General features: G+C 39.3%; 3 protein-coding genes across 5 annotated transcripts; 1 reads left to right on the top strand and 2 right to left on the bottom strand.

Moving 5' to 3' along the window:
• The first annotated feature begins 414 nt into the window (after positions 1-414).
• Positions 415-7,712, top strand: LOC131773667 (syntaxin-17-like). Its single transcript, XM_059089613.2, has 8 exons — positions 415-745; positions 1,668-1,795; positions 2,254-2,319; positions 4,069-4,276; positions 5,058-5,164; positions 5,644-5,694; positions 6,154-6,240; positions 6,997-7,712. Exons 1-8 carry the CDS (start codon positions 715-717, stop codon positions 7,225-7,227), a joined length of 909 nt encoding a protein of 302 aa, XP_058945596.2. The 5' UTR covers positions 415-714; the 3' UTR covers positions 7,228-7,712.
• On the bottom strand, positions 6,934-14,507 carry LOC131773668 (protein O-linked-mannose beta-1,2-N-acetylglucosaminyltransferase 1). The gene is made up of 9 exons (XM_059089614.2): positions 14,212-14,507; positions 13,507-13,571; positions 12,554-12,727; positions 11,888-12,203; positions 11,132-11,400; positions 10,672-10,845; positions 10,051-10,118; positions 8,964-9,257; positions 6,934-8,200 (listed from the first exon to the last, which is right to left on the bottom strand). Exons 1-9 carry the CDS (start codon positions 14,495-14,497, stop codon positions 7,891-7,893), a joined length of 1,956 nt encoding a protein of 651 aa, XP_058945597.2. The 5' UTR covers positions 14,498-14,507; the 3' UTR covers positions 6,934-7,890.
• A 657-nt stretch (positions 14,508-15,164) lies between these two features.
• LOC131773649 (protein O-linked-mannose beta-1,2-N-acetylglucosaminyltransferase 1) lies at positions 15,165-23,779 on the bottom strand. 3 transcript variants are annotated; one of them, XM_066160735.1, is made up of 10 exons: positions 23,359-23,779; positions 22,857-22,982; positions 20,836-20,900; positions 20,262-20,441; positions 19,143-19,458; positions 18,502-18,770; positions 17,691-17,864; positions 17,110-17,177; positions 16,430-16,723; positions 15,165-16,019 (listed from the first exon to the last, which is right to left on the bottom strand). In XM_066160735.1, exons 1-10 carry the CDS (start codon positions 23,360-23,362, stop codon positions 15,683-15,685), a joined length of 1,833 nt encoding a protein of 610 aa, XP_066016832.1. In that variant the 5' UTR covers positions 23,363-23,779; the 3' UTR covers positions 15,165-15,682. The 3 variants fall into 3 exon arrangements, with proteins under 3 accessions (XP_066016832.1, XP_066016833.1, XP_058945573.2); XM_066160736.1 differs by having other exon boundaries at positions 23,385-23,778; XM_059089590.2 differs by having other exon boundaries at positions 22,857-23,779.
• Between the last annotated feature and the right edge of the window lie 3,832 nt (positions 23,780-27,611).

Raw genomic sequence — 27,611 nt, 5'->3', positions numbered from 1 at the left:
TTTTTTTTTTCTTTTAAGGTTTAGGGAACTTCGCCATTCTGGACCGGGTTTTTCAAAATATGATTAACCTCACCCGCGCCCGAGGTTCGAGTAAATTTTCATGTTAGTTTTATAGCTCTGCAAAGGGTCTTGTCTTTTGTATTTTTTCCCCGTTAGTTTCGAGTCACATTGCGATAAATATCGACAAAACCTTAGCTCTTATACTCGTTCTTCTAAATTAGAAATTTTAGCCAAGGTTAACTTATAATCGTAGATTATAGTTAGTTAATCCCCCAGTCGAACAATCCGGCCTTGGAGTTTTCTTCGCTGTCGTTGGTTGTCGTAATCGGCCGGAAGAGTTCGGAAGTTACGATAGCCCGAAAGCCATTTCGTGCGCCTGCAGTTTATCAGCAGTAACTACAACAATTTCTCGGAAGCGACATCGGTAGCGACACAGAAAGCAAAGCGCAGCGTATTTTTCGGGAATTCCTATTTTATTAAGGACCGATTTTGCTTGTAGTGTTTAATCAACATCTGTTCGACACCGCCACTATCAAAGAATGCTGAAAGCTCAAACAAAATTTTCTGAAAGAGCGTTTCTTGAACGTCGTTGATGTAAATAACCTTGAGTTTCGTGGTTATCAGTTTATTGGCTGAACAAAGTTGTGTGTATTTCCGTACATATTATGTGTCAAATGATTTGGTAACAAGGAAAGCTAAAACTTGAAAGCAGTCATGGCGAGTTTTGATTCAACAGACCTGAACTGTAAGTATACACAGTGCAAAAAAAAATCGTGCTTTAATTGCATGATTCTCCAATTTATCTCGTTGATAAATGTTGCTTCAGCATTAGGTTAGTTTTAAATAGGACACCTGTTGAAATATACTTGACTTTTTAGGTTAATATAACTTTTAAGAGTTAAGTTGTAAAATAACAAACTATATTATGATCAATTTATTTTGTTAAGGGATATTGATCAAAGCATTTTGTGATATCTCTCGCGATGTTGTTAGCATTAATTTTAGGCTAAAGTTTTGATCTAGGATTTCAAGTTGCGACCACACATAGAGCTCAGGTGGATACCAATTAACGGTTGAGGGTAGAATCAACATTTAGTTGGACAAAGCACGGACCCATTTAGCTCAAGTACTCTTTTTTGCATCTTTTTTTCGCCTTCTGAATGGGATGCTACTCCAGTCTAGCCTTACTTTGGCCAATGCTGGTACCTATTTATACTCTTGATTGGCGAGAAGTAATGTAACAATAAAGTCTTTTGCCAAAGAAACAATGTGGGAGGCACCACGACCTAATGACCTGTGCACTGGACTCCAGGCCAAGGGGTCTGGGTTCAAGACCTGATCAGGTCTTAGTGTTGTGTTCCTGGGCAAGACACTCTACTCTCCCTATGCCTTACTATACTGTATAAATGGATGCCACCAAATTGTCAGGGAAGTTTGATGAAATGCTAGGGGATAACTTTGTGATGGACTAACATCACATCCAGGCGGGCAAATAGGCTTGAGTACAGATTTTGCTTTGCCTAGTGAAAATATAACAATCTAGCTTAGGCTAAATTGTGGACCTCTCCATCTTTAGTATAATCAATTAATCTTTAATCATTAGAGCAACTTGTGTCTTACATTTGTTTTTGAAAATTTGAAGGTATTTTTGTTCATTTTTTTTTCAGTGGACCAGACAGTTACTAACTTACCCAGACACCCAATAAAAAGATTTGAACCAGCTTTGCGTAAATTTGAAGTGGCACTTCCAGCGGATCTTGCCAGACTTCAGCAACACAAGAAAAACATGGAAACGGCAAGACATCTGTTATCTTTTGGTTTTACAATCTGCAATTATGTGTAGAGGAAAGAAATAGAAAATAAAGATCCTGAAAAAGTGATTTGAAACCTTTAAGCCCAGTGAATGCCATCTGTTTGTGAAATTTCAGCCTTGGTAGTCAGTCAACATCATAGCCTGTTACTGTTTATGAAACTCAGTTCCTGAGATGATGAAGATGCTGGCAAACATCTGAGTTTCATCTCAGTGATTGGGGGCAGAGGTTTTCATATAGAAATGAAGGAAAATTTTTGACAGGTTCTTAAAGAAGGATTGGCAGAGAGAGATCTTGTAAACATGGCCAACTTGGTTAATCAGATATTTGCGAAGAATTTTTATGAAGAGTTCAGAAGTGGTTGGAAGCACAATAGCAACTATCTATTTGCAACAATTTGTCTTGTGTTCATAATTTTTAACTCAACTTTTTTGTCTTGCAGTTTTACAGTTCAGTAGCTTGGTTTGAACTGAATAAAGAACAAATAAATGCTGCAAGAACAGTTCAGGTATAATAGTTTTAGGAGTGCATGGGAAAAAGATACATTTAACTTGTGATACTCTTGCACAAATGGTGTAATCCAGTTTAGATATATTATTGCAGTCAAGTTTCTCATACCCATACACCAGCCGAAATAGAAAAAAGAATCCATTAATAGAACTGTCCACCCATGGGAATTATTCTATTAGGGAACACCAAAGAAAAATAAGGTGGATTTCTGCTTACGGAAAAGTATTATGTCAGACTCTTGTTAACACTTTAACTCCCTGACCAAGTTTTAAATCTCCTTACTGTCAACCATACAATTCTTATGATGTTAGTTCAGAGAATTTAGTATTGGATCAACTAATTATCCCCAACTTGATAGTTTTCTTTATTCGCATCACTTGTCTGGTTGATATTGTATTGATATTGTAAGGAGAAATTCTTTCTTGGTCACTCTTGACAGTTAAATGCAGACAAATAGAGATTGACAAGAGATAAGGAGTTTTATGCTTGTACCCCAATGCTTGAAAAGAAATATCATTTGATATTAGTTTAGAAAAAGTATATTAGTTAAAATCTTGAGTTTTGTATCCAAACATTTACACTTAACCATGTCTGATTTTTTTTTTTAACCCTTTTAAACCCCAATAGAGACCAACATCTAATTTCTCCTCACAGTAATACTGCTAAATCATTCACTAAGATCATGAGAATGAAGGAAATGATCACCAATTTTTCATATATCTAAAAAATCTTCATTCACTTGGATGTTTATTTGTACCCAATTCATTGACCAGCTCCCAGTTGGCTTGTTAGCTCAATTGGTAGAGCGCTGCACCGGTATCGCAGAGGTCATGGGTTCAAATCCCGTACGGGCCTGAAATTTTTTTCAGGTCCTACTTACAACTACTCGTTTCAGTAGTGTTCTTAGCTGTGAGGATTTTCTAATTTCAAGCTCTCTATTGTTAAACAAGTTCTCCTTATCAGCACTATAGGAAATGTGTGTAGAACAGTATAAGGAATATATATTCATTATATATATATATATACAGATAGGAAGTCTGTGTTTTAGTTAGTAGAAGTAGAGCGTGATATTATTGAATTAGGGAAAAAACAAAGAGACTACGCTTTCATCTCAACAAACCTGTTTTGTGATTAAGTCACTCTTCAGGGGATTCTATACGTACATGCATATATATATATATATATATACATGTTGCGATAAGGGAAAAAACAGAGAGACTATACTTTCATCCCTACAAGCCTGTTTCGTGATTGCTCACTCATCAAGGGATTTGATAAATAAAGTCCCCTGATGAGGGAGCAATCACAAAACAGGCTTGTAGGGATGAAAGTATAGTCTCTCTGTTTTTTTCGCCTATTGCAACATATATCATGCTCTACTTCTATGTATTGAGCACTGTAAACGGAAAAATCAATACACAGACTTCCTATATATATATATAGGAAGTCTGCAAGTCGATTTTCGCGTGGAACAGTGCTCAATACATTGAAGCAGAGCAGAATATATATATATATATATATATAGGAAGTCTGCAAGTCGATTTTCGCGTGGAACAGTGCTCAATACGTTGAAGCAGAGCAGGATAAATATTATGAGAGGAAAAAAGGGGACGTAACGGAGTTAACGGAGTTACGTCCCCTTTTTTCCTCTCATAATATATATATATATATATATATATATATATATATATATATATATAAACATGTATGTACTGATGTTGAGGGTTAATGTGTGTTGAATTTACAGCAATTGAAATCCCACTTGAAAGAAATGGAAAACATACGTAAACAGGTACAGGTATCAGATATTCCTGAGTTTGACCAGCGAATCAAGCCGCTACAGGAGGAAATCTTGGCTGGAGTCAGTTCTTTTAGAGAGGTGCAACAGATGTATGCTCGGGAAAAACAGGACAAGGAACCTAAGAGAATGCCTTTTGCCAGATACAAAGATACTTGTAAGTATATCATGATATTATGAGCAGCTAGTGTTTCTTTAAAAAATACCAGAACAGAACTATTCAGTGAGTTATTTCTGAGGATTTATCATTAATAGTTGTGACTAAGTACATAGCAAAATCTCAAAAGGTTTTTGAAAGGGGTGTAGGTGATCTGAAAATCCTAAGATAGAGGAGATGAGGTGGGTTGGGCCCTCCTATGGGTGCCACCACGAGTGACAAAGACTGCAAGATTTGAGCTTGCAAGAAAAGTGGGACGTAACGTAGTTTCATGCAGGACCCCTGCAAGTCCAGTGCCCTGTCTTGGCTGTAAGTGCAATCAGGATAGCAAAAGAATACCTAAAATTTCAAGCAATGAATACCTGAAATTGCTGGCATCGAGTTCTGGTAGAAAGGGGTGATATAAACCAACTGACCTTGGTATGGTAGTAGAATTTTGATTTCACGTCATTTGATAAATTACTGGGATAATCACATGTAGCTGAAAGAGTTCCTAAATCACAAAAATGAGCTAGGCCTTGAGGATTCTCTTTAGCACTCAATGGATCTGCATTAACCTTTTGATCCCCGAAGAGTGACTAGCATCTAATTTTTTCCTTCAGCATCATCCTTGAATTTCACATTAAGAAGCTCTTGACTGTTCAACAAATTCTCCCTTTCAGCACCTTAGGAAATTTATAGGGAACAGTATGGAGAGTATGCAAAATGATGTTAAGTCGTAAAGGGTTAATAAAAGAGTGCAATTTTGTTTATTTTTTTGTAAATTTTTAAAATCTTTTAGCATTACCACCAGTGACCACCACAGAACCAGATGGCAACTCTCAAAAGCTTCAGACCTTGGTTGTGGTAGACAAAGACGCAGTCGTATCCTGGGACTCACTGAGAGCCGTAAGTTTTTTTTTTTATCATCTTCCCAGAACTGATTAAAAATGAATTTCTCCTCACAATATCAGTACATTTTCCAACAGGAAGGTGATGAGAAGATATAAAATTATCAGCCAGAGGGTATATTTGATTTTACACTAAATCTTCTGATGCAAGATTATGAGAAATACATGGCAAACAGTGTTAAGAATTTATATTCAGATCTAGGGAGTGAATAATTAACCTCTTTTGACCTGATTATTAAATTACTAAAACAGTGTTAAGAATTTATATTCAGATCTAGGGGGTGAATAATTAACCTCTTTTGACCTGAGTATTAAATTTTTCAGACCAGTCAATTTCAAGAGTAGTATCCTTTTCAGCTGTTGCTTGGTCTCGTCACGCAACGAGGTGAGAGCGCGTTGCGTGACAAAACCAAAAAACGGCTGCTAAGGAAAATATTTCAAAGGGTATATCATTTTCTTCTTTTTTTTACTTTGCAGGGTTTAATGGAACTGAATGATCTCATCCATGATTTCTCAACTATCGTTCATGTGAGTACTATAATAGTTTTCTATTAAAAAAATTTTACTGCTGCAGATGGATCTCCACATCATACCACAAGACGTTCTGGTGGCAGATGTTTTTTTAGAAGAAATGAACACTCGATTTCAAAAACGTTGACACGTAGAAAGCGCTTACAATAAACGGTGAGACCCTATGGCTTCATGGGTCAGGTGTACGTAATATCCACCATCAATTTTCCTTTATGGACGATGGAAGCTATCTGAAAGGAAAGGAAGCTCTTCCTGACAGAAAAGGATTATCGTAGAAAAAAAAAGTTCACATGAAAAACGGGAAAAAAGAATCACTGATTATGTATCTGTGCGATGATTTCTCTGAAAGCCGTTTGGTCTAGTCGTTCACGGATCACACTTTTTAGATGTCAACGTTTTAATAATTGGGTGTTTGCTATGGTTTGTGATTTGAAATTATTCATTTGTGAACTTTAGGAGCAACAAGACACAATCGACTCCATCGAAGGCAACATAGAGAGTGCACAAGTTCATGTGGAGGAAGGCACCAGAGCGTTGGGAAAGGTAGGTGAACATCAAGGGTGTGACATAGAAAATTACAGGGTTCATTTGACCCCCTCTTTGAATCAATAGAAATTACAAGACGATTGAACGTTTAATGGTGCGTTTGTCGTTCGAATATTTGCACCGTATTCTCTCTCACACTGAAACTGCATCAAACGTCAGCCACATGAAACAAATAGAAAAGCACTATGAACAAGGAAGATGGTTACTCTGATGTGAAGGGTTTTATCTTGTGGGGCATAATGCACACCTAGGGTTAAATACTTGTGCGACGCGAAATATTCTGTTCCGTTTTACGTACCAACACAGATATCTGCTTTTTTGATTCGTTGGTCAAATCTGAACAACAACCAATCACAGGTTACTCGGGACATTGGAAAATTACGTCATCGGTATGGAACTTTTATGACTTAACGTGCGTCTATCGTGTACCAGAAGGAATATCGTGTACCGGAAGGAATAAAGAGAGATAAGTTGTGCGGATGCTACTGTCGTAAATGATCTCGCGACGAACAATCACACCGGTTTACGTTTTCGGTTTGATTATATATACTCCCTTTACTGGATTTCACAAGGTTTTTTCTCTAAGGTTACAATAAAACTATTGACGTATTGTAATAAACCTACCACTGTTGATGGAACATCAACTTCCATTACCGATCTATGTCACTCTCTGTTTACATTCTACAGTCACTTGCCAATAATTTCAACACTACTTAACATAGCATGTTTTTTTTTTCTTTTTTACTTTTTCAGGCCAGCAAACTCAAAGCAGTTACCTATCCGCTGATTGGCGCGGCGGTGGGAGGGGTGTGTGGGGGACCTTTGGGCTTAGCCATAGGATTAAAGGCCGGAGCAGCCATAGCCCTTGGGGGAGGGGTGTTGGGATATTTTGGTGGAAGATACTTCAAGAAAAAGCAAGAAGAAGCTACTGATATCCAGCTTGATAACTTGAGTTCCAGCAGAGAAGTAAAAAAGTACCGGTGAAGTTTTCAAAGAGGAACTTTTGATACTCGAAGCGGAATATGTTTTGTTGTAGATGGCTGTGAGACAGTTTTCGGCGCAGTAGTTTTTTGGTTTTTTCAGTGTTCTCTTTTTTAAGTGTTCTCAGAGTCAATGTACTGGTAGTGAGCGAGTGGTTAGCGCTCAGGGAACATAAACACTACAAGATGACTTTAATTAGTCATATTTTTCAGGCAAAGCTTCAAAACGCATTGTTTTGAACTCACATGAAAACGTGGAGGGAATTTTAGTCAGTCACGTACATCATGAATCGAAGAATTATTTAACAACAGTGTAAACAAATACAGCATTAGATGCATTGCTAAGAATTAGGTCTAACGAAGGTCCCTTATGGTAACGCGAACGGATGCGATTTATTGGGAGTCATCTGTGAGAATAAAAATAGTAAGTCTAGAATTTTTGTCACTAAATAAACGATAGGTTACAGAGACCGGTGCTAAAAATGAAAAGCGAAATTTTTTTTCTTTATCATTCCGCATACCTGGCGCAAACAGTTCAAATTTTTCTCCATGATTACAGATGCATCTTATTCCACTTTTATGTGGATTTCCGGCAAGGAATTAACCACGCACGCATATATTTACTCTAGCTTCCGTCTTGCTTACAAATATATTATAATCCCTATTTTCAAGATTTCTTTTTCTTGGGAATGTGAATTGGTTGTAATCTGCTTGGTTTGTAATTACAGTAGGGTGACACAGGACACCCAACAATCAACACATGATTGTCTTTTAGCCACAATCGCCACAAACGTTTATGGAAACCCCTTGGATCTAAATCCCATATTTTCAAACAGTTCGCTACGTTTGACCACGTGGTGAAGTCGTTAATGCTGTCCATTCTTATATAAAACACGTAGATCTTGTTCTTCGTCAAAGGGATAAAATCGTTTGGGTTTGTGCATGGAGTCCTTGAGTGATCTAAGACTACAGCTTTTCTGAAAAAAATTAAGAAGAGAAAAAAAAGTAAAATAATCAAATTATCGCCGAAGTAGAAGGGGCAGTGTGTCATAACTTGCGCGCTGGACGAGAAGTCTGGGCTCGAGATTTGGCCAGGTCATTGTGTTGAATTCTTTGACAAAAAAGAACAAAACCCTGCTCTGGTCGGTAGTGTCCATGGATACCTACAAAATGCAATGCACTGGCATACCCTCCAGGGTGACGAGGAGAAGTAACACTCCTAATGCAGCAGTATTCCTTGTCGTTTCATACCACAGACACGAGATAAACTCCAGCTGGTTGGGTCTGGACCCAACTTTATACGTACATCATTACTTCATGTTATTTAAAACCCAAGATTGCGCCAGACTTATTTTTTTGCTTTGTGATCATTTGTCTAGAAAACTGGCACCAACTTGTCAACTGGTCACACCCTAGGTTAAACCGATCGTTTGTTGAGGCGCAAGCTTTTTACCGTGCTTCATTACGTGATTTAATATTTTTTTTAGTTCCCTTAAGCGCCTTGCGTATACTATCTTTTTCCTGATTGGCTGATGTGATAACTATGGCTAAGGCAAATATCACAGCCAGCCAATGAGAGCTCGATAGATGTGAACAGCGGGTAAAGCGCGGGTAAAACGCTTTTTCTCTGGCTTTGAATCTAACTGGTGGAGGGGTCTGCGGGAACATGCCCTACCAAAGACAGTTCAAATCCAACGCAATCCCAAATTTATTTCAGCAATAACTTGCAGTGATTTTTACCTAAGTAACCGCTGTAGCTCCTTTTCATATCTCTCCTTGTACATGATGTCCACGTTCAACGTTACGTTTGGCTCAGTATTCAGCGCACGTGCAGAGAAGTAAGTCCTCTGCATGTATGGATTCACATTCAGTCCTCTGGCCCCAAAATGATAGGTGCGAGAGATGTCCGGTATAATGCACTCTCGGCCCTTTCTCACCTGCGGGCTCCTTACCCACATGTCCCAGTCCCACATCACGTTGGGACCAGGCCACTGAGGTTCAAGTTCCTCTTTGTACAGTTTTCGCTCCAGAACCCTAAAAATAAAATCAAGGACAGATTTTTGCTTTTAGTGCTCTGGTTGTAACTACTGCGCACACACGTAGTCACTTTTGCGATCAAGTCACTTTTCCGAATGTAAGTAAGTAACAATGGAATAGAGCCAATCAGCGTTCAAAGATAGCAAAAGTTCGGACCCTCTCGATGACAAACAAACTTCTACCAAGTTGCCTTGTGCTCTTCAAACACGAGCAAAGCAGCCTGAAGACTGAGCGGTTCTTGGTTAATAGACCCGTACTGTGTTAATATTTTTCTGTTGATTGAAATGGTCGAAAAACTGTAACATGCACTTTAACGAAGATCTTCCAGAGACATCACTTGTTGCTTAGTTTGCTTTAACTGTGCTGCGTTCACTTTGAAAAAGATAAAAGAAGATTAATTTAAGTCAACTCGTGCAAGTAGACAAAAGCTTTCCAACGCGTAGTCGCCCGCGTGATAGCGATTTGTGGTGAGTGGTACTGCGTGATTGTCAGTGATAGGGTGCACTGGTCCGCAATAGTGTTACTGGTCATGTGTAATCGTGCGAATAGTGTGTTCTGGTAAGTGGTAGTGCGTGATAGCAATTTATGGTGCGTGGTAATGCGTGATTGTGAACAAAAGTGCGTATTAGTCTGTGATAGTGTTATTTGTAATGTGTGATTGTTCGTGATAGCGTGAGACTAACCATAATAGTAAGTGATTGTAACCACTAAAGCCAGCCCTGTTCCGTATCTAGACATTGAGCCCGTCGACTAAAATTTGAAAAAATACACTTGACTGTATAATGTTTACCATCCAAGTCCTGGCATTGTCTCAACTCTGTAGGTCATGGCTGGATCTTTAACTGCATGTGTATAACCCTGATAAAAACAAATAGCTATCACTTGTAGGTTAGCCATAAAGGTATAGTAAGTGATTGTAACCACTAAAGCCAGCCCTGTTCCGTATCTAGACATTGAGCCCGTCGACTAAAATTTGAAAAAATACACTTGACTGTATAATGTTTACCATCCAAGTCGAATGTTCTAAGTCCGGTTCGGATAAACTGATTGGCTAGTTTTGCCGTGATGTTATTGGCTAAAAGACTCTGAAAATGGCGTATGTCGGTCGTGATTGGTCGGACTCGATCCGTCGGTAAAGTTTGGTCGTTCTGTTCGGTTCGTTTGTAATGTTAATGTCTTGAATGATTCTTTTTGTAAAGTGTTGTATGGTACCTGGACTTAGAAAATTCGACTGACAGCATCTATTCACCTGATTTTGATGACGTCTTCCTCTCCGGTTGTCTAAACGTCAGTCACCACTCCCGATAACAGTCCTTCTCAGGACTATACTCATCCGGACGATCAAACTTCACCATTTGTTTGTTAACCTTTGGCCACACGCACAAATTAATGTGATATCTGAGTTATTTACCTGATCATTCCAAGCTGATATACAGTAAAGACTGTCATCGTTTTCCAAGACCGGGAGTAACTGATTGAAAAACGTGAGAATATCTGGAGATACATCAAGATCTTCCTCGAGGATGACCACAACGTTAGCATCAGCATGACGAGCAAAAGAGGCCGTAAGTGATCTTTTGTAATGCTGAGAAAAAGAATGAAGGTGAAACTTGAGGAAGCGCTTGGACGTGTGGGATTCTAACTCTCTCATGTGCGTGGATGACTTTTTCGAGGAGCAAAGTCTCTCAGAGAAGGGCACCATCTTCAATTAATCAAGAATTCTATTACCAAACCTACAGTGATCAAATTTCATAAAGCCAAGCGCGGGAAAATGCACGTGACCACATCGGGATTGACTTCATCTTTGCATCTGATTGGTTGAGAAGGCGGCAAAAGCTTTTTTAAACCAATCATAAAGCTATGCTTTGTACCTGCGAGATCCTTGCTCTTCGTTCACTGACTCCCGCTTGTTGATCGACATTCAGCCCATACAAACCAGCAAGTAAAGCAGGTTCCTCGAAAAATCCATCAATAAACACTGTCACCATGGTATGATTCAACCCTTGGACCTGTCGTAACGTCTTAAGCATTCTGTACAGGTAATAAGGGCGGTTACTAGCCATGATCAGCAGTGGAAGGTTGATTCGGCTGCCATCTGGTGGTAGGGGCGGCTCAAAAGCTAACTGTTCTGGATTCTCGCCTGTGAAAGAAAACGAAAGAACAAACTTCTTTCGAGGAAACGTGATGCGGAGGGAATAATCATCAATCATCGTCGGGGGAAGTGGTGGGAGGGGGGGGAAGGGATGGTTGGAGGATTTTGATTGTGTTGCAATGAAATTAACCCGATCCCACCCATAAGGCTTTGTAATATTCTGACGATCCCCTCTCATTGGCAGTTATAATTTTTATGTCCCTCCCCCCCCCCTCCATGGTGATTGCGTGCAAATATTGATACAAAAAATCTATGCTGGTAATTATTCCTAATGTATACAACAGAATATGAATAATTACAGTCAACAAAAAAGAATTAAAGCAATCAGTTCAATTCTGCCAATCAGTGATTAAGTTCACAGTAACCAAAGATGAGGAAGTATTTGAATGAAATTCACTGCTCTTTTCTTGTAATTGGATTAGTCACTTTCATGTACGTATTTCTGGTAATCAGTCTTCGCAGTGTAGACCCTTACATTTACAAATTTCTTCGTAGCCATCAAACTTATCGCAAAACTCTTTCCTTCGGCGGTTGTCATCATTTTTAATCCATTGGCAATCCACGGTGCTTTGCTTTGAGATCGGAACTGTAGTGTGGATTCTGACAGGAGTCGCCCACTCATCGTTACTCGGTGATTGCTGATATCCTTCAGCGTACACCATGTTTTTATTGTTTACACGTTGTGTAACGAAAGCCCACATATCACGCCATTGTAGCTGTTGTATGTAGCTGCTACCACGGCTTTGGAGGTAGCTCCGAGCGGATGTCAACAGACTTATTGTGGCTTCGTCCTGTTGAGAAAATAATAATGGTAATGGGACCGAGTGGAGGTAAATTCGATCTGTAATCACACGGGTGATTGACTCGGGAGTCCGAGTTGTTAATCACGAGCATGATTACAGACAGATTTGGTCTACTTACACCGGTATAACGGGTCAATTGTCCCTTTAACTGTCCTATTACACTGTCCAACCACAAGCATGATGCGTACACTGTCATATTAGTGCTCAAATCGGGCTGGTGATAGCCAATCATGTTCGAGATTTCGTTTTGATTACACATAGAATCACCTCGATTTTTTCACCCACGTCGATGAACAAATCGATAAGAAGAAAGTATCTGTGGTTACGCTAAGAAATACCTTAACTGTCAGACAGAGTATTCGTCCATCTGGCAGACCACTGATGAATTCCATCATTTCTGTAGATTCCTGGTTTGTTGAATACGTATCAAACCTCCTCCGAGCTGTAACCGCTCCAGTGTTTTGATTAAGAACCACAACGTTCATTCCAAGACGATTCAGCTCTTGATAAACCTCAAATGAAAAGAGTACTCAGCTACGTCGAGGTAAGTCGAACCCTCTACACCCTGATATCATGATCAGTATGCACATTCTCCATACTGCTCTTTCTACACTTCCTAAGATGCTAACAAGGAGAATTTTGCTATTTATCAAGAGCCTCTTTAGTTGGTGATTATTTCCTTCATTCTCGTGACCATAATGTACGATTTAGGGATGGTGTTGTCAGAGGAAATTAGATATTAGTAATTCTTTGGGGTCGAAGAGTTGAACAATTTAAAGTTACACAGAAAGGCATTCTTGACTGAAAAACTTAGTTTTTGTAATTTTTGTGGTAATCGATGCCTCAGCTGCTTGTGGAGCGCGCATGTTGTGACGTCATTTATGCACAGCCAGTTTACTGGGTTATTTTCAAGATGGTGGTACGATGGAGAGGCACTGACGATTAATTGGTGCCCAGGCCTTTCACGAGGAGTAACACTGATGGGAGAAAAAGTAACTTGCACAATGGCCAAGCAAAAGCTTGAGCTCAGACTCTTCAATCTAAATCCCGGCACGCTGACTACTTAGCTACTGAAGGTGCGCCGTCCTACCAAGCCTCGCTTTCACGTCTTCGAAACCAAGCCGTTCCGCGTGGCCGCCATGTATGGATATGGCTTAGGCCTATATTCCCTGACACAGTAGCAATATTCTCTTCATGTGAGTCGTGGCATTCGATTCAAAAAGTGGTTATAACCGTTAAAAAAGAGAACCATTGTCACTTACGTACTTACCAGTTTCCAATACATACTTACTATTTTTCCATTCACTACCACAGAGGCGTGTTCTTTGCTGGAGTAAACTTCTATATCTAAATATCCTACGCATCAAACAAGAACCAGACGACAGTTTTATTTAGAAAAGGAGGTACGTTCATAGACGATACACGCTATTCTAGCGGGAGACTGCTGACTGGTTGGGACTTATCTCAGGAATGTTTACCCAATGAAACACTAAGCTTTTCATGGATATAATTTTTCCTCACTTTCATCAAGTAACTCATACCGTTTTCCCAACTGAAAATTTTGTGCAAACTCCTTCAACAACTGAGAATAGTGTCTCTTGCTATAAACAGGCTGACATAGAATCATCAGTAGTTTAAGATTGATAGAAATTTTCGTTGCTTTGTCTCTGCCACCCACTCACAGTACACCCTTTAGTGGAAAGAGAGATTGTGAAAGAAGTGTTTTTTTCCCAAGAAGACAACATAATAATCCGTCCCAGATTTCAACCCTAAACCAATAGATCATGAGCTAAACTTTGCTTTTTCCAGTTTTAACATTTTTATAAAATTTCCACCGAACTTTGACACAGGAAATATGTGCGCAATCACACGCGCAATATTTAAAACACGACCTCCCACAGTATTGAACATATATCTTCCATCAGCTATAGAAAATATCTAAACATTAGGGAGGCGACTAACTTGTTTAAAATTATCCAAACTCAGAGAGACTTACCTTTGTTAGTGGTCTCTTCCATTTTACTTCCGGCAACATCACGATCTCGAAGAGATATTCGGCCAAGATTTTTCCGATCAATGAAATTTTTTTCACTTTCGCTGTTCATTTTACGCGTCTCCAGTAGAAATATTATATTTCCAAGAAAGGCAGTACATACTGCTGCGCACAATAACACTCGAATGAGAGATGCGATTGTTAGCTTGCCCCTAATTCTGAAAACAACTCCCAGCAGGGATGCCTGTCGAGTAAAATTTGAGACTAATTTTGCCATGTTTTTCTTCATTGTTGCTTTGCTGATTTGCCTGCGAAGTGATTGTGCATAATTTTGTAGACAAAGCCAACAGCCGACACAATTTGCATTCATCGATGACGTGAAGACACAAAATAAAAAAAATTTTTTCGATTTCGTTTGCTGTAGCTTGGGAACCATCCCAGAAAATGAATGCAAGAGAAGGCTCACCGAACTCCACTGCCGAAAAGATCAATCACTGTTATTATTATGCTATCATTTTATGTATTAAACTGTGCAAGTGATGTTTTAAGCGCTGTTTTGAGTTCTCACCTTTTTCAAGGTTGTTAAAATGTTTTTTTCCCCTCCCCCCCAAACTCCAAAAAAAAAAATTATTGACAGATGTCAATGAAAAGCCCTCGGTCTCCGAGTTAGAAAATTCATCGCCAAATCTCTCAAGAAATGTGGTAAGTTAACTGGATAAGGATCATGGTGATCTTTTGCTATTGAAAAATGTTCTTAGAAGATTATAATGTCAAACAATCTTACGTGGAAAGAATTGCATGGATAACTTAATTAGAGCAATAGAAAATTAAAAAAAAAAGAAAAAATCACCATAAGTTAAAAAGGACAATCAATTTTTATCATAAAGTTATAAAAGAAATAGTGCAAACAAGATATTTGAATTGAAGTCTTAACATGTTTTATTCTTGAGGTTCAATTTCTTGTTAAGCACAAATCTGAAAAAAAAATATACGGTTATCTTCTCGATCATTTACTGTTCTGGATCCATTCTCAAGTGATTTAAGCATTTCAAATAATTTTCATGTGAGTGTTAAAAATTTTTCCAAAACTGCTCGTGCTTCATTTTCTATCCAGGCAACGCGACTGGTTTAAAAAAAAACCTGCGGCATGTTATCCACTGAACCGATCACACGCAAAGCTAAAACCATTCACAACTTGATCACGTGGAAGATCACGTGGAAGATCGCGCGTGTTTTCACGCGCTTGGCACTAATGATGAAACCTTGTCTGTGACAATCAAATACAGCCAAGAGAGCTTTGGTGAAAAAGTTTCGTCCGCCTTGGTATCTCCAGATACCTAGTCACTGAATAACATCGATATTGAACGTAGAAATTGCTTCATACTACGACGGATATTAAGATACATTTACAACAATGTGTATTTGATTCCGTCCTTGATACACTCAGCTGAAGGTAAAATCTCAAACTCCAACTTTATTTGGCAAAGAAATTATTATCGGGTGGTCTCGTTTCCTTATTTGGCATATAAATAGCTTCAACATTAGTCGGCTTGTGACTGCAGTAAGGTGACGCTGGACACCCAACATATAAAACATGATTGCCTTTAATCCACATCCTCCACAGACTTTTATGAAATCCACGGGCCTCCAAGTCCCAGATTCTAAAACATCTGGCAACGTTTATCCATGTGGTATAGTCTTTTGGATGCTCCATTCTGATATAAAACACGTATATCTTGTCTTTAGTGTCAGGTATGAAGTCTTTAGGGTTTGTACAAGGTGTCCTTGAGTGATCAAGAACTTCAGCTTGGCTGGCGAGATAAAAGAAAAGAGTTGATCTAAAGCAATATAAGGTTTTCTTTCCCACAAGCGTATAGAAATTTTTCAAATTGAGTATTCGAAGGTAATTTAGGATCGTGCGGGTTTTCATCTACCTCGTTCTTTGACTGGCTTAATAACTCGCGCGACCCGCCAATCAGACAATGACTTAAAACCGGCAGAAAGTTTGCTTGTGTCTTCTTTGGGTCTCATTGGGTCTTTGAGATACTTCCCTTTGTTCTGCTTTGAAAGTGAAATGGCGGTGGTTATTTGAATTGCCAACTGACTTTTCGTCAGGTCAGGCCGCGCAGGAAAATGTTCGTCTCTCGCTAGCTTGGTCCGCACGTCAGATCATACTTTCCCGTCATGCTCACCCCTCAGTCCATTAGTAGATGGCATTTACCTCAGTAATCGATTTATCTCCTTCTCATAGTTGTCTTTGTACATGAGATCTGCGTTGATCCTAACACCGATTTCCTTATTAAGCGCATGTCTTTTAAAATAAGCTTCGTTCATAGCTGGGTCCACGTTTAGACCTTTGGCCCCAAAATGGTAGGTGCGAGAGATGTCCGGTATGATGCACTCTCGGCCCTTCCTTTGCGTCGGCGTCCTCATCCACATGTCCCAATCCCAGAATACATCGGGAGCAGGCCATTTGGGTTCAAGTTCTCCTTTGTACAGTTTGCGACTCAATACCCTGTAAGAAAATTAAAAAGTCTAAAAATTGATAAAAGAAATCCTAATTCATTTTCATAGAAGGAGAACAGGAGAAGTCTTCCGATGGCACCCATCGTCCCTTCCTCCCCTCTCCCCACGGGATTTACTATTCTCCTTCCCTCGGGAGCTCGTTTCTCGATTTGGTGTTAACAAATAATTTATCGCTTCATTGCGTGTCAAAAAATGAAAGCGCTCGGCTAAGGAGGCTAAACCAGGCTCAATTTCCAGCTAGGTCGCGATTAGTTTTATCGTTTGATATCTTGCTTAAAGGGTGCTTGGTTCGAGATTACAAGACTGATCTCACAGCTCAGTGAGGCAAATCCAGTCACTGATCCTTGATCCTTCCAATGCTCAAATGGTACTCACCACCCAAGGCCAGGCATAGTTTCAATCCTGTACGTCATTGATGGGTCATGAACGGTGTACTCATAGCCCTGCGTAACAGCGAAAAATTGATACAAAGATCTTTGTATATCTTCTTTACTTCAACTTGTTTTCTATTTTTATGTCTACCGAAGCCCTGTGCACCTTTAAGCAAGTTATTTCATCATCACTTCTTGAATGACACATTCGGTTTCGTCGTTTAAATGGCTTTAAAAGTAGGCCATGTATTTTCATAATCAGGTGTAACCATTCCAAAATCTTTCCGCCTCATTTAAAAGAGGCGTTCCCATCCCCCGTTCACAAATTCTTTTTCCTTTGCGGCCATTCTTTAGGATGTTAAGCGACGCCACAGATTCTTTCAGGGGAAGATCGCGTGACACTCCATTATAAGCCTCAGAAGAGACAACAAAAAGGATATTTTTGTAATCGTTGCCATAGCGATATGCTTACGCATGTCAATATGAACAAACACCGCACCTCTTTTATTAGTACCCCCCTTCCAATTTAACTTAACTAAATCCACAGATATCTCTATTGAACTGTGCATTTTACGCTTTTCAAACCTGATCGTTCCAAGCTGATATACAATAAACACTTTCGTCGTTCTCATAGACCGGGAGAAGCTGTTTAAAGTAGCTAAGAATGTCCACAGACACGTCAAGATCTTCCTCAAGAATAACCAGGAAATTGGCGTCGGGGAAATTTTCAAAGGAGGTTGTTATGGACTTCTTGTAATGCTGAATACGAAGTAAGTAAAAACAAAACGGTTCAGATAAAAATAAGCTACACATGGTGCGATGAGAATGGGTGCGTGCACGAAGAGATCGCTAAGGTCCACTCCGTTGCGCACAAGTTTCCGCACGAATAGCGCGATTTTACAGACAAGGGTTTGGAGAATACACTTAAAGGCCTCACGCCCCAACAAGTGCCCGAAGATACAAGTTGAGGTTCGCGTCTTACCGTCTCTATTCTTGCATTTGGATTAGCCATGGAGGGCATAAGATAGAGAGGTGTGCGCAGTATAAAACACGCGTGGAATCACGAGACTGGCCTTCCCTTGAGGGCTAGAAAGGGAGGGACAAACGCACAGTCAACCATGTTGCTTTCCCTGCGTGTGGAACACTATGCGAGGGCACCAGTCTGAGAGTGGTTGATGATGGATAAAGCTGAGGGGGTGGGGGGGGTGGGGGGTCCCCCCATGCACGTCATACTGCGTAAATGGGTGTTATGAATTCAAAGTTAATATAGAGATCTGCATCAAGGAAACACCTAAATTATCTTTGAATAATTCAGCATAGTCATCCCCATAGAAATAAACACAATTGAATATAAAACAAGGTTTGAAAACTCGGCCTCGGCTCGACCTTTGCTTACCTGGCAAATCCTTGAGTTCCTTTTACTGATACCTTCATGTCGATCTACCTTCAGACCAAACACCCGTGCAACAGAGGCGGGCTCTTCATAGAAGCCGTCAATAAATACGGTTACCATGGTAGGATTCAGCCCCTGGACTTTTCGCAGGGTCTTGAGCATTCTGAATAAGTAGTGGGGGCGATTACCAGCCATAACCAACACTGGCAGATCAAGACGACTGCCATCTTCAAGAGGAGGTGGGTAGAAATCGATTGATTCCGGATCGTTGCCTTAAAGTAGATTATCAAAGAGGTACTGTCATTTCGAATCGAAGCTCAACGATCTAGTTACGCGACGTGGAGTGAGAATGTGACAGGACGCGCAATCGCTTCGACTGGATTACTGGCAGTATCGGTTTATAGCCTCACGGATAAACGGCTTTTGTGATGTCTTCTCTCTTGTGTGCGAGCGCCTCGGTAAACTTAAGCAAGACTGCCGCAACTATTGTCTAACGTGCTTTTTTTCGTTCAATCACTTTAATTCCTTTTTTAAAAAGGAAAAGTCATTAATTTGGAGAAACGCAGTCTCGACATTTAGTTTTCCGAGTGCTTCCCTCCACTCAAGAGTATAAATAAATACTTAAACTTGAATGGAATACTCACAGTGGCAAACCCGTCCATATCCTTCAAATTTCTGGCAGAATTCTGCTCTACGACGCCCTGCATCGTTTTGTTCCCAGCTGCATTCACTGGACATGCCTGTCTCCCGCTTCAGATATGCTCGAATTGTGACATCATTTCCCCAGCTGTCAAAATCTGGAGACCTCTGATGGCTTTCCACAGATGTTTTCCTCTGATTGGTAGCCTGTTGGAATATAAACGCCCACATATCCCGCCAGCCAAGGACATTTACATAACGGCTCCCTAACTTCTCAATGTAGCTTCGAACGTCACCATCTAAGTTGCTCGCTGCTTCATCCTTAGTGGAAAAAAATGGAGAATTGGTACAAGAGTCGGCCTCGCTCCAATCCTCCCCTTTTACCTGAGTGATACAGAGGATGGATTGGGGCGAGGAGACCTTTGACATTTCAGGGACACTTCCAGCCAAATCTCTAAGGGTCTTAAAAAAAGGGGCCAACAAACTTAAAGGGTAAGTACGTTTGAAATTCGAGGAATTCTTTATGTTTGCGCTCTGCTTCTTAAAACTGTCTCCTCTAAGTCCTCTATTTAATTGAAATGCTTCGATAACCGCCCATTTGGCCTGGTAATTCCTAGATAGCTTTGCGCTTGTTGCTATTGTCGCACAGTGGCCCACCTCTTCAATGCACACCATCTTGGGTATTATCTCATCGCCTTTCTTAAACCCAGACCTCTAACGATCAACCACAGAAGTTGATCCTGGGTGCAAGATTAGCATGCTGCAAAAATATTACTATTTGACGTCCTACACAGTTCGAAATATATCAAGAGTCGTATCCTTGCAGACCCAGTCTCCTTGTAAATGCCAATCAAACTAATATTTGATTGCAACCTCGTTTCCAGATGAGTTGGTCTGATGTACCCATCTCTAAAAATTGCGACCTGAATTCAAAATCAATCATGACGAGTTATAATTATCGCAGGCTTATTAATTTGGGCGTTGGTACATTTCCCCTCGTATTTAGATACATCTGCGTTTAAAATTTTATTAAGTTAGAAATTGAAATCTGTTGTCCTCAGTGACAATCGGAATACTTTTGAAATATAGTTATGTGTTCCTCGTGGTAACTTAACTCAACTTGCCTTCACAGCCACGCAAACAATCCTTCCTTCCTGCAGCAGACCGAAAAATTTTATTAGTTCTTGTCCTTCGTCTTTGGATGAATACGTGTCAAACGCTCTAACAGCCATAAGGGAGCCCGTTGTTTGGCTTAAAACGAACACTATCATTCCTCGGACATTTTTATCCTTGATTTCTGATACCTTAAGAGTAAAAAGTAAAAATGGTGTGAGCTTTAAAGTCAACCACAGAGCAGAATTAGAGAAATGTATTTCTGGCTGCCGTGCGTCTGTTCAGTAATAGATCACTGATGACGTCAAAATGAGATAAGAACAAAAAAGTGCCACAGGAAGACCAGCCGAGTGTGTCACTAACTTTCCTATCACATTTTGAAGTCTTCTGAGATCTACTCCTAAACAGACGCACTACATTAATGAATCTCTTGGTTTTCAATTTTTTTTCTTTAACCTAAGAGAAGAAAACTTTGTCCATGCGTCTGTCCTCCGACAGATCGTACGCACGAATCAAAATGTATGTCTAATTCAGCATATAATATGAAACCAAAAACTAAATGAAGCTATAGCGATGAACATTTACCACTTTTCCATCAACAATAACCGACACCTCCCCTTTGCCAGAACGAACTTGAATGTCCATACCATCTGTTTGAAAAAAAAAAAAGAGTTAGCTGATATAAATAAGCTTAATTTAAAAGTGTACCACATCTGGACATTTCGTTGGTTTAGCCATTACTGTCTGAGCGAATACATCATGCCTGACGTTTTATCCTTTTTTCTAATTTTTGTTCTGGTAAACACCACGGGGAGTATTGGAGACTGGAAGCTGCGCGTGCGCCAAGATTCGTTCCTAGGATCTCTCCTCTTGAGTGAAAAAAAAAAAAACAGAACCTGGTAATGAAGTTGGTCTTAACTTAAAACGTTGTTTTCTGTTTCTAAGCCGCATTTCAGAGAAAAAAATTTAAAATTTTGGAACTGCTGAGAAAAGGCGATATTTTGTTAGTTTCTGTTGATTCTATCACTCCATTGGAAAAAATAGAAATATCAGTGGAGGAAAATTTGTCCATTCGTGGTAGAAATGACACTCAATTTGTCTCGCTAATCCTTACTAATATTATCTCACATTGGGAGAATTCGCCGAGATCTTAGTCGCTGTAATTCTTGTCAGCATTAATTTTTACACCATTAATTATGAGGTTTGTTTATTTTTGCGACCCTAAAATCCATCATTTTCGCCTAAATTGATTCTCGATACGCTTCAGACCTTTCTGACAACTAGGAGAAAAATTTTTGCTATTTCGCATCTTAAATCTTGAACGGTAAGAAACGTCAGTTGAGAAAACATCAAATTCTCGAAACATCAGCTTTAGAACCACTTTACGGTGGTCCATTCACATTAACAACTCATTTGACAAGCCTGACATAGTTTACCACCCGCATTTGGTTCCTAAGGTTTCGGCACAACTTTTTTCACTTATATTATTGTGAATATTCAATTCATTTTTTCTTTTATTATATCTGAAATGCTTTTTACAAATTCCCCTGACGAAAACAAGGTGCTGTAAAAGTCGAATGCACAGATTCTATGCATTTATCATATACGAAATACATCACGTACTAAACTTATTCCATTTCTCAATTAAAGAAATGGTTTACAGCACACCTGTTTTTTTTTCATTAATGTAATAGTAAATAAAACTGAACCCTCTATGAACGCAAAAGGTAATATGATCTCAAGTTCGTCTTGTCTAAATTTGAGGGCGCCGATCGGATTGTGTTAAAGAGCTCATCAAAAAATTATTAAACTTTGTCTTACAAACAAATTTTTTGGACACTATACTTTGTAATTATTTAAACATTTGTTTACATCGAAGGATGCCACTTTTTTCTCGTCTTGGACTTGACTGTTTCTAGAAACTGAAATCATTTTTATTTTCTAGAAAAAATGAAGCTTTGAAAACTCGAATTGTTTCCACTCCTTCCACAAGATTTTCTCGCTCATAACAGTGTTTGCCTGAAGTACAATCGTTTTTATCACGATGTTGATACTGCCATACTGCCAGTCTTTGTCAGGCGATGTGGTCGACTAAGTACGCGATTGAATACGCTACTTAATCGACCATACCGCCCGTAAAAGACTACCAGTTTGCAATCGAGATGTCGCGATTCACTGATGACCACATCGTGGGAAAAACGATGATCCCTCCCCTTTTGAAAGTGTTATTTACCTTGATGAAAAACCACAACCTACTTTACGATACTTAGTGTATTTGAAATAAATTTTTAACCATTGCTGTCGAACGCGGAAGAAATATTGCTCGTCTTCGATATTGGTCTTCAAAATTTCTTAAATAGAATACATAGGTATCAGAAGGTCAAATTAGTAACGATACACTGCGACTCTTTAATTTTATACACTTCAGTGATATGTGTTACATATCAATATTTCAATCAAACATAGGATTCGTTTTAGAAACATCACAAACGATTTGTTTCTTTCGTTTACAGATCAGAATGTCGATCTGTTCCATATGCATCTAGTTCCCGAAGCTTGAAAAGACGTTTGCTTTAATTGCTAGCTATACAACAATGTCTACGCACCTTCTACAAAACTTGTGTCTGAATCAATTTCATTCATCTTTCTATTTCCTCTGTCTTCAACTTCTAGTTCCCACGGGGGTGTGTTTTCCATGCTCCAGTTTTCAGCAACAAACCAAACATTTACAACTGCAGTTATGAGAACGACAGAAGTCAGCAAAATTCGTAAGACTTTAAAAGCCATTGTCAAACCTGAAATACTCCCCGTGGTGTTCACCAGAACAAAAATTAGAAAAAAGGATAAAAATATTCGTAAGTCTTCAACGCAATATCGTAAATTTTCGCCAGGCTCTGAAACAGAACCACATCATAAGCGATATCTAAATTTAAAGTTCTGCCACGCAGGACGAGTCTCCGGCAGCTTCAAATTAAAATTAAACAAAGGTGCGTCTTCGTTCCTTTGGAAACCAATTTCTTTTCGCGCAGAATTTTCCACTCATATATCTACATGCTTGAATCAGACTTTTCTTATGCTTCGAGACCTATAAAGCAGTGAAAAACAAACCCATACGCAAAAAATAACACGATTACCAACGGTTGTTCATATCAAACATCTCGGATCACGACATCTTGACAGAATGCCTGCTGAAAAATATCTTAAAAACAATATACTGGTTATGAAATATAATTAAATGCACGTTCCAAAAATGAGTAATTTTTGGAGAGTGTTGATCCTCAAGCTTCGTTGGCTGTAATTCTTGAAGCATTTTCATGGCTGGTTTCCGCATCTCTTTCTAATAACAGAGCAATGAGCCCCAAAGGTTTACTTAGCATAATGTACAAAGTTAGACTCGGCTTGACGTGTGTCACTGACATAGGATTCAGATGTCAATACTTAAAATATTTTCAGTCTCCAACGACGACTTACGACCTACCTTAAGCCCTTATCATTTCAATATTATCTCTTTAGGCCTTGTTAAGTTAAACTGTCCCCTCCTATAGAAAAATATTTGGTATCGTGATTCCATGGACTTTTGGCTGCATATAAGCATCATTTAATGGGGAGGGGGTCTCGTCAATGATTTTGCGTGTGGTAGAAACAGGAGTGTTACTCTACACATAAATAGTATTTGTTTCCTTACTCGGAACTGGTTAGATCAAATGACCACCACAAACCGTATAATATTAAGCCAAGCTTTAATAATTATTCGATCTAAAAGAAATACATTTATAATTCGCAATTAGAACAAACGCAAATCAAGTCTTTATCTTGTAACTAAATTAAAAAACACTTCAATATAAACTTACTTCTGTGGCGGGTCGTTACAACAGTCTCACTTTACGGGTTAATAGATTCTCCAGGTAAGCGGATTTATGGACAGAAAAACGATAACAAAATAACTTCTTTCTCATTTTGATTCTGCTGAAAAACTGACTTAAAACATAATAATCTAACGCTTTTAAATCAATCGATTGAATTAATGTCAATCATGATTCTTGTCATCGAATAAATCTGTCAACACGAGGCAACGCCTATTTATTAAACGAAACAGTATTCTTCAAACGTGATGGGTCGACTAATATTGAATCAGATTGTAGCTAGCATGAGGTGCTAAGCGATTAGCATTTACAAGTATTTTCTTGGCCTTATCTGCTCAAAGGTGTCAAACAAATGTGAGTAGTTCTCTTCAAAAGTAAAATCGAGCCAATTAATCAGTACACATAGGAAGTAATGGGCTCCTGGAACACAAGAACAAGACTTTCAACATTCGACTGACAGCCAACTCCTCACTTGACTAGAACGACGACTCCCACGAAGACTGTTGAAGTGTCAGCCACCACTTCCGGTAACTGTCCTTCTCAGGACTTCTCCGCTCGCCTTACGATCAGACAACACAATAAATGAATCTTTTCTACTACAATACAATGCAATACAAACTTTGTTAACACTCCCCAGGAGGGTTTTCGGCGTTAATCATCTAAAATTAAAATATATAGGATAAATCTACAATACGATCGCTATAAAATTACAATAAAAATTACAATATGTTAAGACGTTAAAATTTCATGTAAGAGTTTATTTCTTAATTTCTTTTACAGATAAAAACAGAGTCACATAATGTAAAAGTATTGTCTAAATCGTTCCATAACGAAACTGTCCTGTAGCGCTCTTAAAACGAGGTATGTTAGGAAGGTGAGAATTTCTAGTGTTGAATGTTAAACCAGACATTTGAATGCAAGTACGGCATCGCCATATTATAGCTGCGATTTGACTGGAAGAAAGTGTAAAACTTTTAAGATCTGGCTCACGTTATCGAACTTCCTGGTGCCGCTGATGATCCGGATGGCGAAGTTCTGTATAGCTTGAAGCTTAAGTAGATGTGCAGTTGCTGCATTCGACCAAACGAATGAACAATAAAACAGTTTACTAAATACGAGGGTATTAATTATTGTCATTAGAGTATTTCTATCACACATATGCTTAACACGACTGATTCGAGCAAGGCTGAACATACAAGACGCAACAGTTTTAAGGATGTGATCGTAAAAATTGAGGTTCGGATCAAATGTAACGCCAAGATCTTTATCGGTTTATAGTAAGATCTTTCCCCAACAACGATAAACGTACGTCAGGGAGTTTGGAGAGCATTTGGCGACTTCCGCGGCCAGAATTTTTGGGATTTCTCTTTACTTGATCTGCTATGGACTCGCGTTCTGCCTGTCTAATTCCCCTCTCAGTTAACTTCGCGTTCAAGATTCTTGTATTCGATCCAAGTGTCTGGATCGCCGGTTCTTCTTGCCAACTTCTGCCAATAATCCCTTATTTTCATAAGTTCTCTTATCTCGTCCGTAAAATACAGGTTTGGTCGTCTCCGTAATTTGATCGTTTTTCCAGGTGCGTGTTCATCCAGGACTTCCTTGAATAAAAGATTGAAGGCATTAAGGCTATCTTCGATGTCGTCGAAACGGTCGACGTCAGACCAAGGGACTTGAGATATATCGTGGAGAAAAGCCTGATGTTAATAATCCTTGAAACCCAGGTCGTTATACATACCGGCCGTAGGACGTTGTCGCCGAAGTTTAAGAACAGCAAAAACTAAATTGTGGTCACTACTAGAAACAGGTATGACCTTTGTATCTCTTACTAGGTTTTTATTCAACTCGAGGATGACGTCTATCAAAGTTGCAGGTGACTCAGTGATCCTTGTCGGCATATTTGTCAATTGAGTTAAATTATGTGAGGAACAGACGTTGATGAGAACTTGTGATGCAGGATCGGATGACTTTAGTAGGTTGCAGTTCAGGTCGCCTAGGATAAAAATAGGTTTATTTAGTGACATAGTAGAAATAACATCATTAAAATCCGTATGAAAGTAGTCTGTAGTCGTGGAAGGAGGCCTATAAGCCGTGCATATCAGGAATGAATTGCAGTTTCCTGCCTGGACTTTGAGCCATGATAGGTGAAGGCCAGATTCAGTGATCAGTGACAGATCGCCATGAGATTATTTTTCACAAAGGCACACACGCCGCCTCCAACTTTGTTTGGACGATCAAGACCAAAGATGGTATAACCCGGGATTTCGATCTCAATATCCAGCCAAGTCTCGCTAACGGTAAAGATGTCAAACTTATTCGCAATGACGAAGTCCTTGATGAGGGCGAAGTGGTCCCTGTTCTTGATAGTACAGAGTGAGCATTGAAATGAGCTATTGTGAAATTGTCTTCACGGCGCTTCGGAGTTTTCGTGTTAGATCGCTCATTGGTGTTGGTCCTGCCAGTCATTCCGGGATTTAGTTTAACATTACCGAACGAAAAAAAAAGGTTGATGGCACAAGACGCAGTGAAATTTGAATATTAAAGAACTTTGGGTTTAGAGAACCTTTAGAAGTGAAATTCGCAGATCTGTGAATACTATTATGGTATTGTTTTTAAGAACAGCGAATAAAGGCTTCTGGAACTTCTGGAGCTTCTGGAGCTGAACAATCATGCTTTCTGTGCTGTATAGGTGAACCATTTCAAAGTCATATCAAAATAGCCGCAACAGAGCAAGTATCAAGTTGACAAGTTTAGGTGATGTTACCGATGGAAGAACGAACCTGCGTGCTCGTTTCGCTACCTCCGCCATCTTGAAGTCATATCGACTAATATATGTTTTTTTCTTTTTATTTACTATTTAGTAAAAAAAGATTTATCAGATGGCAATAGAGCCATCGATAGAAAGTTCACCGACCAGGCGATGTGACAAATCAGTCAGCTCCGATTACGAACCTTGAACAGCTGGCCTTCAAACGTTTTGCTTGACTTCTGCTCTCAAACAGCCTCGCACACTCTTATTGGTTATTTCAACAATCCGTCAATCAATAATTCTCTTGTCGACAGCATAAAAGATTCCGAGAAAAAGCGGTAGAGAAGATTAAGATCTTATGTAAACAGCCCGAGATATTGCATAGATAAGGTAAGGTGGGGGTGGGGGTGGGGATGGCGTAAAGTGAAGTAAGGAGTCAGCTATCGCTGGTTTTCAAAAATAAAAACTCAATTAGACGCCACAACTTTGAGTTCTGAATCGAAAATGAAAAGAGACCAGATGGGCTCTATACACACTAGCGTATTAAAAAAACAATATGATTTCCTATTATAATAAAATTCCTCATGCGGTTAATTTCTGCGTGGACGCTCTTTCTTGGAAAACTTGAAAAGCCGTCACGCTGTTTTTCATTCATAAATTTTGCTGTGACAGCTGGTGCTAAAAAAGGAAAGTTTGGTCATTTTCCGAGAAAATCAGCAAGAATTTTCACGGAAATCGTTTTATTCTCGATT

The sequence above is a fragment of the Pocillopora verrucosa genome, chromosome 13 (genome assembly GCF_036669915.1).
Source record: "Pocillopora verrucosa isolate sample1 chromosome 13, ASM3666991v2, whole genome shotgun sequence".
Lineage (NCBI taxonomy): Eukaryota > Metazoa > Cnidaria > Anthozoa > Scleractinia > Pocilloporidae > Pocillopora > Pocillopora verrucosa.
This window is presented reverse-complemented; position numbering and strand designations above follow the sequence as displayed.

Excerpts from the sequence above, each read along its gene's own strand:
- LOC131773667 (XM_059089613.2), top strand. The coding sequence starts at position 715 with ATGGCGAGTTTTGATTCAACAGACCTGAACT. Across the intron at positions 4,277-5,057 it reads TGCCAGATACAAAGATACTT|CATTACCACCAGTGACCACC; the intron begins GTAAGTATATCA and ends AAAATCTTTTAG. Across the intron at positions 5,165-5,643 it reads CCTGGGACTCACTGAGAGCC|GGTTTAATGGAACTGAATGA; the intron begins GTAAGTTTTTTT and ends TTTACTTTGCAG.
- LOC131773668 (XM_059089614.2), bottom strand. The coding sequence starts at position 14,497 with ATGAAGAAAAACATGGCAAAATTAGTCTCAAATTTTACTCGACAGGCA. Across the intron at positions 11,401-11,887 it reads CTACGAAGAAATTTGTAAAT|GCGAGAATCCAGAACAGTTA; the intron begins GTAAGGGTCTAC and ends TTTCTTTCACAG. Across the intron at positions 10,119-10,671 it reads TATCAGCTTGGAATGATCAG|GGTTATACACATGCAGTTAA; the intron begins GTAAATAACTCA and ends TGTTTTTATCAG.
- LOC131773649 (XM_059089590.2), bottom strand. The coding sequence starts at position 23,037 with ATGGCTTTTAAAGTCTTACGAATTTTGCTGACTTCTGTCGTTCTCATA. Across the intron at positions 17,865-18,501 it reads GGAACTCAAGGATTTGCCAG|CATTACAAGAAGTCCATAAC; the intron begins GTAAGCAAAGGT and ends CTTCGTATTCAG. Across the intron at positions 17,178-17,690 it reads TATCAGCTTGGAACGATCAG|GGCTATGAGTACACCGTTCA; the intron begins GTTTGAAAAGCG and ends GCTGTTACGCAG.